The sequence below is a fragment of the Pseudochaenichthys georgianus genome, chromosome 7 (assembly GCF_902827115.2).
Source record: "Pseudochaenichthys georgianus chromosome 7, fPseGeo1.2, whole genome shotgun sequence".
Lineage (NCBI taxonomy): Eukaryota > Metazoa > Chordata > Actinopteri > Perciformes > Channichthyidae > Pseudochaenichthys > Pseudochaenichthys georgianus.
The window spans coordinates 2,623,633-2,636,204 of NC_047509.1; the positions used below are offsets into that span (position 1 = coordinate 2,623,633).

The 12,572-nt window shown below is 41.8% G+C and overlaps 1 protein-coding gene across 1 annotated transcript in view; it reads right to left on the minus strand.

Moving 5' to 3' along the window:
- The window catches only part of LOC117449871 (membrane-associated guanylate kinase, WW and PDZ domain-containing protein 3-like), a 91,238-nt gene that overhangs the window by 20,607 nt on the left and 58,059 nt on the right, over positions 1 to 12,572 (minus strand). The window contains 6 exon segments of the mRNA XM_034087774.2: positions 6,109 to 6,387; positions 7,081 to 7,299; positions 7,912 to 7,975; positions 9,595 to 10,249; positions 11,306 to 11,421; positions 11,423 to 11,478. Of these exon segments, the coding sequence (XP_033943665.1) occupies positions 6,109 to 6,387; positions 7,081 to 7,299; positions 7,912 to 7,975; positions 9,595 to 10,249; positions 11,306 to 11,421; positions 11,423 to 11,478 (1,389 nt within the window).

The window sequence follows — 12,572 nt, forward strand, 5'->3', positions numbered from 1 at the left end:
CAACGTTAGCTTTGCGTAAAACTAACAAAAAGCATTCAGCGTCATTAAAACTGTTTTTACTGAAGAAATACAAAAACAGTGAAATCAAAAAATACTATTTAACCCTCCTGTTGTCTTCGGGACTACTTTCATCAACCATAACTTTTTAGTTTTACATTCGATTGCATTCAGGCTTCATGATATCCTTCACAGCAGACATTTGAACATATACAATTGCTGATCACCACTTTTGGATGATTTAGTCAACTTTGTAACACCCATGGTGTTCCCGCTCAAACATAAAGAAAAGGAATTAGTAACTATCTGGATCAGATCACACACACACACACACACACCACACACACACACACACACACACACCACACACACACACACACACACACACACACACACACACACACACACACCTGGCACACGCAATACATGTTCAGTGTCTATTCTTTGTATATTTACTGCAGTTGTTCATGTGTACCAGTACTCTGATACAATATGTACAGTTTGAAAGGGTGTTAAATAAAATGTGGTGAAGATGAATGTTTTTTGTGTTAATGTAATAGCAGTTAAAACAGGACCGGTCAAATTTGACCGCGAACACCAAAGTAAGGGGGGCCGAAGACAATAGGAGGGTTGAATGGAAACAATTGAAGTCGGTTTTAAAACTTACTTATACATCAAAACCAAAGTGATAAGAATACGAAAATAAATAACGAAAAATAACTTTCAAATAAAAGTCTTCAACATAAAGCTTTAACCCAGTTGTATTTAACTTTATCATCGAAGCTATTAAATTGAGTCATATAAACAGTGTCTCCACCATGACGGCCCTAAAGCTGTTTTCTCTCTGGAAATAATCGTATTTACTCATTTCTATAATTCTTCCGTGAGCTGCAGCCTGGGCCAAAGTGCACTCCTCTTAAAGGATTAGCTCACTAAAAACACAAAAGCATGTTTACTAATTCTCCCCTGATGGTATCTGACCCGTGTACACACACTTACACACGTTCTATATTTAATCTGCACAGATTTAGACATATCTGTTTAATGCAGTGCGACAGAAAACTCACAGGAGATCATTTTTACAAGAGCTATTTAACTAGATGGAAAGCAGAGCTGTTACAACATTACGTCACATAGCGATTAGTTTTATCAGGAAAATGTCTTCTCGTGTTTTAATCTACTAAACACTTTGTCCTTCATACATGTAAATCCACCGATAGTCACGGTGAAACCAGCTGCTGCTCGACTGACCTGGTTATTACTGACACACACACACACACACACACACACACACACACACACACACACACACACACACACACACACACACACACACACACACCACACACACACACACACACACACACACACACACACACCACACACACACACACACACACACACACACCACACACACACACACACATACACACACACACACACACACACACGGTTTCAATGAGGTGAAACCATTTAAGACATTCCTGAGTGCTGATAAGGATGCAGGAGGAGGAGGGGAAGTCGGATAGAAATGAGAAAAGAGGGAACGTGAATTTACGTAGGTTTGACATGCCGAAGATAAACAAATAGTGTCGTAAAAGACCCTGATAGAGGAAGAGAAAGTACCAATCATTTACTTGAGTACACGTAGAAATGCCAGTGTTTAAGTTATACATTTAAATCTCCCTAAACAGAAAGTACAAAACTGTTGAAAGCAAAATGTACTTCAAGTTTTAAAAGAAAATTATATGAGGAATGGCTCCTTTTACGATCGTCAAATTAGGTTATAGTCATATCACTAATGAATACATGTAAGAGCATTTAACTTTGTGGACACAACTTAAGATCCTTTGTGTAAATGTTTTGAAGGAGGATATTCATATAACTTTAATTGGCTGAAAAAGTTAGGCATCTCGTTTTATATTTTTCAAAGCATGGATTGAAGGTATTTCTACGGAATAGGGTTAGGGCAATACATTCATTAATTATTATTTTTTTATCTGACCAAACATTTTTTAATACATTATGCAGTAATGTCACATGTACTTGTACAGTATATAATTATTGTAGTGAGTAGTTTTAATGCCATGTGTTGTGTAGTTACCTACTGAAACTACAACAATGTTGAAGTTAGATGCTAGCTTTTATTAGCTGATATCACATGATGCTAAGTTAACAACATGCAGTCAGGTGTGATCAGGATATCATGTTATTATGATGTGATCTTGTTCAATTAAGGAGGTGTTTTTAAAGCAATATAAAATAGATATTAGAGTGAAATCATGATGTTTCCAATACCTAGTAAAATATTTAGTGTTAAATTAAATCAAAATAACATGACGCAAAATAATAGTGCCTTAAGTTGAGTGAATATTTTTCTTTAGTCGAGCTCAGAACCACACAAAATAGAGCATAAACCCAGGACTCCCTTATGTACTGTCCCTTGGAATAATTTAACATAGCCTTTTTATCTAATAATTTAGTAATGTTAGACAGTCTTAAACATATTTGCAGCTTTTAAGAGTTAAAGATGTGCTCAATTAAAAAGCATTATTAATCATTTAAAAACGTAAATATTTGTAAAATAAATACACATTCTTTACACAATGATTATTCTACTGAATGATCTGAAAATTGTCACTGACCCCATAAGGACCTTGAACCTCTGGTGGTCCCCCGGAACACACACACACACACACACACCACACACACACACACACACACACACACACACACACACACACACACACACACACACACACACACACACACACACACACACACACACACACACCACACACACACACACACACACACACACACACACACACACACACACACACACACACACACACACACACACACACACACACACACGTGCTGAGAAACTTACGTTTGGAGTCCTTCACAGTTTTCAGAGCGGACTGCAGTCGCTCCAACATGATGAACAGAGTAGACACAGAGCAGAAACCAGAAGCTACCTGTCTGTCCGTCTACCTGTCTCTCTGTACACCTGTCTCTCTGCACACCTGTCTCTGTGTGTGAGGCAGGTTTTGCTTCTGAAAGCGAACAAGCAATACTGAGAGTGAGCTGGAGTCAGAGCGAGAGGGAGACAGCTGGAAGGGAGGCGTGGCTAACTGAGTGCAGATCACACACACACACACACACACACACACACACACACACACACACACACACACACACACACACACACACACACACACACACACACACACACACACACACACACACACACACACACACACACACACACACACACACACACAGAGAGGAGATTATTGTTTATGTTTCAGAGGAGGCGATGCGTTTGAGGTCTCTTTAACCGTGCTGTAAACCTCGGTGTTCTTCCACCTGAATGAAGCTGATTCAGTGGAACAGACACAGAAGCTCAGCTGCTGCTTTAATCAACCATGTTAACTGTGAACGCACACATACAGAGAGCTGTCAGCGCCCCCTAGAGGCTGCAGGCGTCATTACAGCCACATTATGAACAAACAACATCCTGTGGATTTATTTAGAGTCCGTCCCGACACCAACACTTGTGTTCTTACTTACTATACACAAGAAGACTTTTAGAAGTATTTTCAAAGACTGGTTTGCAGTGCAGTTTGATCCAAAGCAGGGGTGGGGAACCTTTTTCCTCTCAAGGGCCATTTCAATGTTGACATCCTCCGAGGGGCCGTTGTTTATTAATAACAACTTTGTTTTACTGTCATATAGTCTTTTATACCTGTTTTCTTTATTCTCTTATTTTTTTATAACTATAATGATCATATAAAGATGTGCCTTTACCTCACTGGTTGGAGAAAAATCTTCTTATATTCGTTAGCATAGCTAGCTAACCAGATGCTAATAACAACACAGTTATTGATCAGTATGACAGATGAGCAGATCGCCACTGGGCTTTCAACTAAAGACACAGACACGCAGAAACTGCGGTATGTGTACGGCTCCTTATGGGTACTGCAGTTCGTGAAGTTCTGGTGCTCTCCGTCAGAACTGCACCCCTGTCAGTCGAGACATATACCACGTGATGACACGTTCGGCTCGTGTTGTGTTCAAGGACCCTGACCTTGGCCAGGAAAAACAGGCACTCGCTTGTTTAATTATTTTGCGGTCTAGATTTCTTAAATTGTTTTCTTTTTTGCATGTGTTTATAAATTACCTCGAGGGCTGTACCAAATGTTCTCGTGGTCCGTATACGGCCCGGAGGCCGGAGGTTCCCCACCCCTGATCTAAAACAACAGCAATAACACTCCTAACTAATACTCTAATCAACTCAAACAACTCTACGTGTTTCTCCTTTTTCACAATCAAAGTTAACAGAGACTTTATCAGGTATTTTGAGCCTCCCGTGACTCCCCTCCATCTATTCAATATTTGCATTAGCCAAGCCTTAAACTTAATGAGATGCATATTTGAACAGAACATCACAGAACAAGAAAGGACGGAGTGATGACATCCTTGCTTGCACCAGCAAATCAATTTAGCAATAACACAAATCTTGTGGTTTTATTCCAATATCTGGCATTTTTCTGCAACAGTGAAATTGTTTAAAACAACATCTGCATGAGATCTTTTTTTTTTCTTCAAAAATATCCACTCTATTGACAAATGGTTCATGCTTAGTGCTGCGTACCTGGACTCACATTCAGGTTCAGGTCCGGACTCAAGTCCAGAGGTTCAGGTTCAGGTCCGGACTTATAAGTCCGGACCTGAACCCATGGCTTGTGTCAAGTTGTGTGAGTAACTAAAGTGAACTTATTGTGAGCTAATTATCAATTGAAAATTAACTCATAATCAACTCAAATTCAAACTCATCAGGTTTATTGTGCTCCCTTCCAACTTGTGTCTACATTTCTCTACAAAGTACAAATGTGCCACTTAGTCTACAAATGACTTATGACAGCAACTACAGTGAACTACTACAAAGTTCAAACATTTATTTCATTTACCAAACTAAAGTAACCAAACAGTCCCTGAGCTGACTGAGCCTAAATCCCTAAAACGTTGCTGAAAGGTAGAGTGTAGAGTAGACTATACGCATCACACTGTTACACGCCTAATATACAGTATAGGCTACACTCTAGTGACTGTACAGTCAGAGTGTACTGTACTGTCTGTGCACCATGTATTTTCTACACTCTACAATACATACTGTTAGAAATTAAAATCAATGTTGATATGGCGTAATTTTGAATTAAAAACACTAATTTAAATCACTTTTATTCTGAAAAAAACCGAAAGTTCACACTATTAACTTAAAACTTTTATTCTGAAAATTCTTCACTTCCGGTTAGCATTAGCATGTGGCGAAATTCTACGTTTTCAAACCGTAAATCGAAGGTGAAATGACATGTGATGTTGTACACTGAGCACACTGGGATTAGCACTCATTTATTGACGCTGAATAATGTTTATCAGGGAATGTTTAAATAACCACAGACACCAGAATATACGTAAGTGCTAGTTTTTTTGCGAGTCCAAGTACCGGTTCCTGACGTTCCGGTTTTAAACCGGACTTGAACCGAAACTTTTTACAAGTCCAGTACCGGTTCGGCGTACCGGTACGCAGCACTATTCATGCTTATGCTTATTTTCTGCTACTTTATATCATATTTTTAATGAAAAAAGCAATATAAAATCTGGATGAAAATATGACATTTGGAGCAATGAGGAGAATATGTGTCTCTTCAGGCTTTATTGAAGCTCATGCCTGATGTGAGTCATCATTTACTCACTATGTTTCCATCGCACTTTGTCGCAATTTGCCTAATCAAATTCATACATTTAAAGCCTGCAGACTTTTTCTTCCATATTCCAAGATTTTATTTAACAAATCCACCTTTTCCCTCGATTGCAAAAGAGCTTTAAAAAAGTGTGATCGGAAGGAACCACATAGTTTCTCTGATTGATCAGATAATATGACATTTAGGGACCACCATGTAAAAAAGCGCAACAGCCGTGACTTAAAAAGTGATGGGTACTAGTATTTTTAGCTTACATGTATTCTGTATTCTGCATTTTGTATATTTTGTATGTTTTGTAAGTAATTGCTGTTGTCTAATTTTTTATGTGATGGGAACTCACCCCCGTTCACTTCCTGAGAGGCGATGACGAATCCGAATCCTTCTCCCGACCTCCTCCTCAGCTCCACCTCCAACGTCTTTACTCCTCCTCTTCCATCCTTTGCTATCGCTCCCATCGCTCCTCCCCCTCTGCTGGGGGGAGGCCCGCCGGCGCTCTCCTCTACGCCCAATAAGTCCCGCGGCTCTAAGGTTAGCGTCACAGGAACTGAGTCCAGGAAGCTGGTGCTCTGGATGAGGGCCGAGGCTGGGGGCCCGTTAGGCGTCTGCGCAGGAGGGGCCCCTGGGAAACATAAAGTGGAGTCAGATTTATAGAGAAAGGAGGAGGAGACAGAAGGAGTCGTTCAAGGGGGAAATACAGACTGTTGGGAATGTGTGCAATACATCTGCATTGTGCAATACATACACTTTTATTGGCAATTCTCCTTTTTTTACTTCCTGCTTCTTCACACACATGCTCTCCAGTACAGGTTAGCTCTGAGTGTTAGCGATGCTAATGTAAACAAAGACCATATTACGTCCAAAACAGTCGGGCATTGTTTCTGATTGGGCCGCTGGTGTAAAGCCAGCCCACATTTCAGATATTACGTCATATCGGCAGCAAATCTGGATCAGCTCCGTTGTTCCCCCGTTTTTAGAGATTTGGGTACGGAGGGAAAGAGAGAGGGTTTTATTTTCTGACGCTTTGTCAGTTCCCTGACTCACCGGGGACACATGTTGATGTATAAAAGACATCATAAAGTGCATTTTGCACGATAGGTCCCCTTTAAAATGTTCACTTAGCTATTTAAATGTTGTTAGCACTTATTTGTCTTTTATTTTGCATTACTAATGTGTCCTTTTTCTCTATATGTTCCATGTTCGCTACTTTATTATTGCTTGCCTTTTATCTGCTTTGTCACTTTTGCTTTAACGCTGTAAGTGTCCCCGCTGCGGGACGAATACAGGTATTCTGATTCTGTTTCTGGGTAGTTACCTTGGTGGGTCCCTATGGCTGCTAGGTGCCCCTCCTGAGGACCCTCCAGGGCCACGCCAGCCTGGCTGAGTGGGGGGACGCCCCCCAGCAAGGCACCCGTGGATGGGGAAGGCAAGTCGGCTGAAGTTGGGGGGAAGGAGGAGGAAGGAGTGGCCAGGCTGTGTGGGGAGGGGAGGGTCTTGTAGAGATTTGGGGTGACGGCTGGGGAAGACATCGGACCTGCGAGAGAGAGAGAGAAAGTTATTAAAGAGGAGACATATACCTAATTTTATGGAGGGACGTTTTGTATTCTAGCATTTACATGAACTAAAACCTATTAAATCAGGAAAGGGAAAGGGAACACCCCAACAAGTGGCAATATAAATGGGCAAAAGTAAAAAATAGTAGACTTACATATTATATAAAACAAATGATTAAACCATGGTAAAACAATAAGTTGAAGTATTTTAAGACAAGTAAGTGAACATACAAAAGTATTGAAGGAGCCAGTAACATCAACAGTGTAAATAAGTCGTAAAAATAAAGTGTAAATTGCACAATGGTAGGTTTGAAGAAAGGGGATTTACATTTAAAATAAAATGAGATGTTAAAATAATCTTAAAAATAAACACGCACGCACGCACGCGCGCGCACACACACACACACACACACACACACACACACACACACACACACACACACACACACACACACACACACACACACACACACACACACACACACACACACACACACACACACCACACACACACACACACACACACACACACACACACACACACACACGCCTTTGAGATATGATATTGAAATGATATTGTGTTTAAGTTGTACCTCCTCTGTAGACCAGTAGCACCACCTCTCCCTGTTTGGTGTGTTCCTGCAGGGTTCTTTGGACCTGAGGAAGGAAATGCACCAATTGTTATGGTTTCAATGTGTTTAAATGGCATTTTCATAGCTTCCTGTGTGCATCTTATCTTTGAACTGTCAGACTCAACCACTGGAGGCATGACCATGTGCCATTCATTGTGAAAGGAAAACAACATCCTGGTACCACCCAGTGCGATGCCAGTTCAACCCAGCTAATGCCATTGTCCTCTGACTAGCTACCGTGAAAAACAAAAGCTTAATAAGAGAACTAAAATACATATTGTCAATGACTTCCTGGATCTTGGGCTTGAAGAAGAAAAAGGATGCTTTGAAAAACATCACTTAGGAACTACTTTACTGCTTTTTCTTTGCCACTCTAAGGTTGTGTAGTGTGATGCAGCTGTTTTATAAATGTAGCACGCAACATACTTTATGCCATGCTAAATATCCTCATTGTTTACCTTTTGGCTTCACCTTTGACCCCTGTGTTTTAATTTCACAGCACAATGAATTGAGGGTCTGCAGATATGTGGACTTACCAAAAGTTCTCCTCGTCAATTTTACACTGGCACACTCTCTGAATTACGGTGCGTAAACACCGGACATGACGACCCAGGCATACAGTTAAATAACGGCAGAATATGTTAACTTTGTTGTCGTTGTTGGTATCTACATGGAGATAAGCTCTGCCTGGTCTACTTTGAGTGATGCGACTAAAACACAAATGATCCCCTCGGTGAAACTCGCTCGAATAACGCAGAGTGAATCTTGGTTTTGCTCTGGTGTGAATGCACCATTTGCAGAAACATGCCTCAGTGATTGGTGGGCATTGTAATTGGACCATCACCATTCCTGCCATCGGACCCACAACAAGATATGGAGTGAGCTGGTAGCTGGAGAGGTGCCCTTAACACTAGAACCGCCAATCGGGTCAATTTGTCCCAGAGCTGTTTTTTATTGTATGTAACTTTTTTTCAATAACATATTAAAGTCTCCCAGTCCGTGACTTTTCCTGAAAGTGTGTTATGTAGCACCCCATGTTGTTAAAAATGGTCAATATGAAGTCAGATTGAAGAAATCGGCAAAAAAATTGCCATTTATACCTATTTCCGCCAAGTGGGTCATATTGACCCCACCCCTTTTCGCGCTATTGATTTTGCGTGAAAACAAACTTGACGTGTTGCTATAGCAACGCCTTTTGTCTACTGCAAGGCACCTAACCTCGAAACTGCTCCCTGGCGCCGGATAACTGGCAGCCTCTCTGCTCTGCCACCTCTTCTTTCTGCATGTGCATGTAAATCCTCCCCTGTGTGTAATGTGTGCACAACGGAGCGTAGAAGGAAATGTCCGTGTGAGGGATTAATAAAGTACGTCTTCTTCTTCAATGAGAGGGAAGCTTTCTGAGAATACCTTGACTCTGATTGTTTGCCTGTTGGTGTAATAATCTATTACATTACATGTCACTTGTTAGACGCTTTTATCCAAAGCGACTTACATACTCAATACTGTGGATAAAATCCCCACAGGAGCAATTTGGGGTGAAGTGTCTCAGGGACACAACGACATGCTGACTGCAGTGGGGTTTGAACCTGTGCTCCCCTGATCCGAACACCAACGCACCACCCACTGCGCCACACGCCCCATTACCTGAGAGAAGCTGAGGCTCTGCACATCTGCTCCGTTGATCTTCACTATAGTGTCGCCTGCCTGTAGCGAGGGGCAGTGCCTTCGATCCCAGACCCTCCTCACCACGGCGAACTGACCCCCCTGCCCCCCCGCCGTCACACTGAACCCGATCCCTCCGCTCTCGCTGCGCCCGAGGGCCACCGGGACGAGTTCTCCACTAGGAGCCGACCCGGGGGAAACGGCCCCGAGAGGGAGCGCCAACCCTGGGTTTCCTCTGGAGCTCGGAGAGGGGGTTTGGTGATTGGCCGGACAGCCGTTGAAGCCGCAGAATGGGACGTCTCTGGGTGGGGTGAGGGCGACGGAGGTCTGAGGCATCGCTGGGCGCTGAACCGGAACTCCAGGAGGTGTGGAGGAGGAGGAGGAGGAGGTGATGGGGGTGGTGGTGGTGGGGCTGGTGGAGTTTTGGAGCAGTAGACCCAACTCTGGCTGAGAGAGAGGGAGTTTGGACAGAGTGTGGGAGGAGGAGGAGGAGAGAGGGAGAGTGGAGGAGGAGATGGGGAGCGTTGACGTTGATAAGTCGCTCTCTGAAGACTTGGAGCTCTGATGGTGGAGGAGGGAGGAGGACGAGAGGGCGGGGAGAGTGCTGCTGCTGTAGCGAATTAGAGAAGACCTGCGACTGGAGGCAGAAAACAGATATTTCATACAAAAGAAGTTATTAATTTTCATATATTTCATTTCATTTTTATTCGTTCCGTTCATGGTACGAACTTAATGTATAACAATTATTTGCATTATATGTCTCCATAAACACACTTACTTAATTACTTATTATATTATAAGCCTATGTGCTCTCATAGCAATAATGCTTTCCTTGCTATTGCAAGTGCTTTTTTTAGCGTGTCATACAATAGCAAACAACTTTGCTAACGTTACCTACAGGTTCTAATAATGTATTAAAGAAACGTTTTAATCTGATATTCAAAGAACCTTTTTAGGATATTTATTATAAGGTTTAAGGTTAACTAAGACATAACGTTTTTACTGCAACATTCAGAGGATGTTTTGAGGATGTTATTAAGGCCTGAGATGACAGAACGTTTTTTTATAAAACGTTCCTTTAATGTGATATGTTAGCTAACACTACTATTGCTAACACTGCTATTGCTAACACTGCTATTGCTAACACTACTATTGCTAACACTACTATTGCTAACACTACTATTGCTAACACTACTATTGCTAACACTGCTATTGCTAACACTACTATTGCTAACACTGCTATTGCTAACACTACTATTGCTAACACTGCTATTGCTAACACTACTATTGCTAACACTGCTATTGCTAACACTACTATTGCTAACACTGCTATTGCTAACACTACTATTGCTAACACTACTATTGCTAACACTGCTATTGCTAACACTACTATTGCTAACACTACTATTGCTAACACTACTATTGCTAACACTACTATTGCTAACACTGCTATTGCTAACACTACTATTGCTAACACTGCTATTGCTAACACTACTAATGCTAACACTGCTATTGCTAACACTACTATTGCTAATAATGCTAGTGCTCATACTGCTACCCTCCTTTCAGAATCAGAATACCTTTATTCGTCCCACAGAGGGGACATTTACATTTGTTACAGCTGTTAATGTGAACTAAGAAGCATGCTTAAAAGATAAAAAAATTACACAATTTACAAAATACACATCCTCACCTTCGTGTCCCAGCGTTGGAAATCCCGCCATCAGAGTCGCTGTGATTGGAGGCCGGTATCCTGTCTGGGAGGGGGGGGGGACCCAGTGGGGGGTCCGAGAGAGTCGGGGTGGGGGGGGCCTGTCAGACCGTTTGTCATTGGCTGAGCGTAGGAGGGCAGGGTGTGACCCAGTCCTGCATTTTAGAGCGAAAGAGTTGGTAAGACAGGTGAATTATTGATAATCACTAAAGTTAAAATACTGACAGATACTAAAAGGATATATGAAGGAGTTTAAAGTGCACGTTTGCAATTCTCATTAAACAGGTGTGTAATCGTTAAACAGAAGAAAAAATGTGTATAGATAAAACCAGATTAATGCGATCTAGGGGTGTAACGGTTCACAGAAGTCACGGTTCGGTTCGTACCTCGGTTTGGGGGTCACGGTTCGGTACAACAAGAAAAAGCAACAGTGTGCAAGTTTCAGTCTCAAAATAAGGAACTCTGACATTTTGAATAATTAACTGTATTAAACAGTTAAAAACAAACCATACACACTCAGATGGCCATATTATCTATAATGGCTGATGTCAAACAAAAAGGTTTCATCAAGCTGTAAAACTAAAAAGAATGTCTTGAAAATATTACATCATAAATAATAAGAAAGTGTTTTAAGAGCGCATAGTTGTTGAAAAACATGCCAAAAGCTTCCGTTATTTATTTTGGTCTCTCGGCTCTCATGTCTCTTGGCTTCTTAAAAACAGCGGGGATCAGCTGTTGAACAGCTGTTGTCTTTTGCCGCGCTCCGGTGATTGGCAAATCTGGGTGATGCCTTCTGACATGATTTAGCATGTTTGCCGTGTTTTTTCTATTAGCATACCGCACCGCTATCGAACAACGCCGACACACCGTCCTCGTCCGATCCACCACTCGCACACTTCATCGTTATTGTAGTCCACAGGGAACCCGAAATGTTCCCACACAGCAGATTTAAAAGAAGCAGGTGGGTTCTAGCTCCTGTGTGTTATCTGAACTCACCATACTAACTTTTCTTCTTCTTGTATTTTGTTCGTTTTGTTGTTGTTTCTTCTTGTTCTTCATTTGTTGTTTAAGGGCGTCTGGCAAACAGCTTTTAGGCGCAATACCGCCCCCTGGATTATATATAGTGAAGTGGATGCTGCCCTGAATGACAGACTGTTTTCCCACTCGTAAAAAAAAAAGGCGTATTCGCCGTGTGACTGCATGTGCCGAACCGTGACGTCCGAACCGTGACGTCCGAACCGTGACGGTA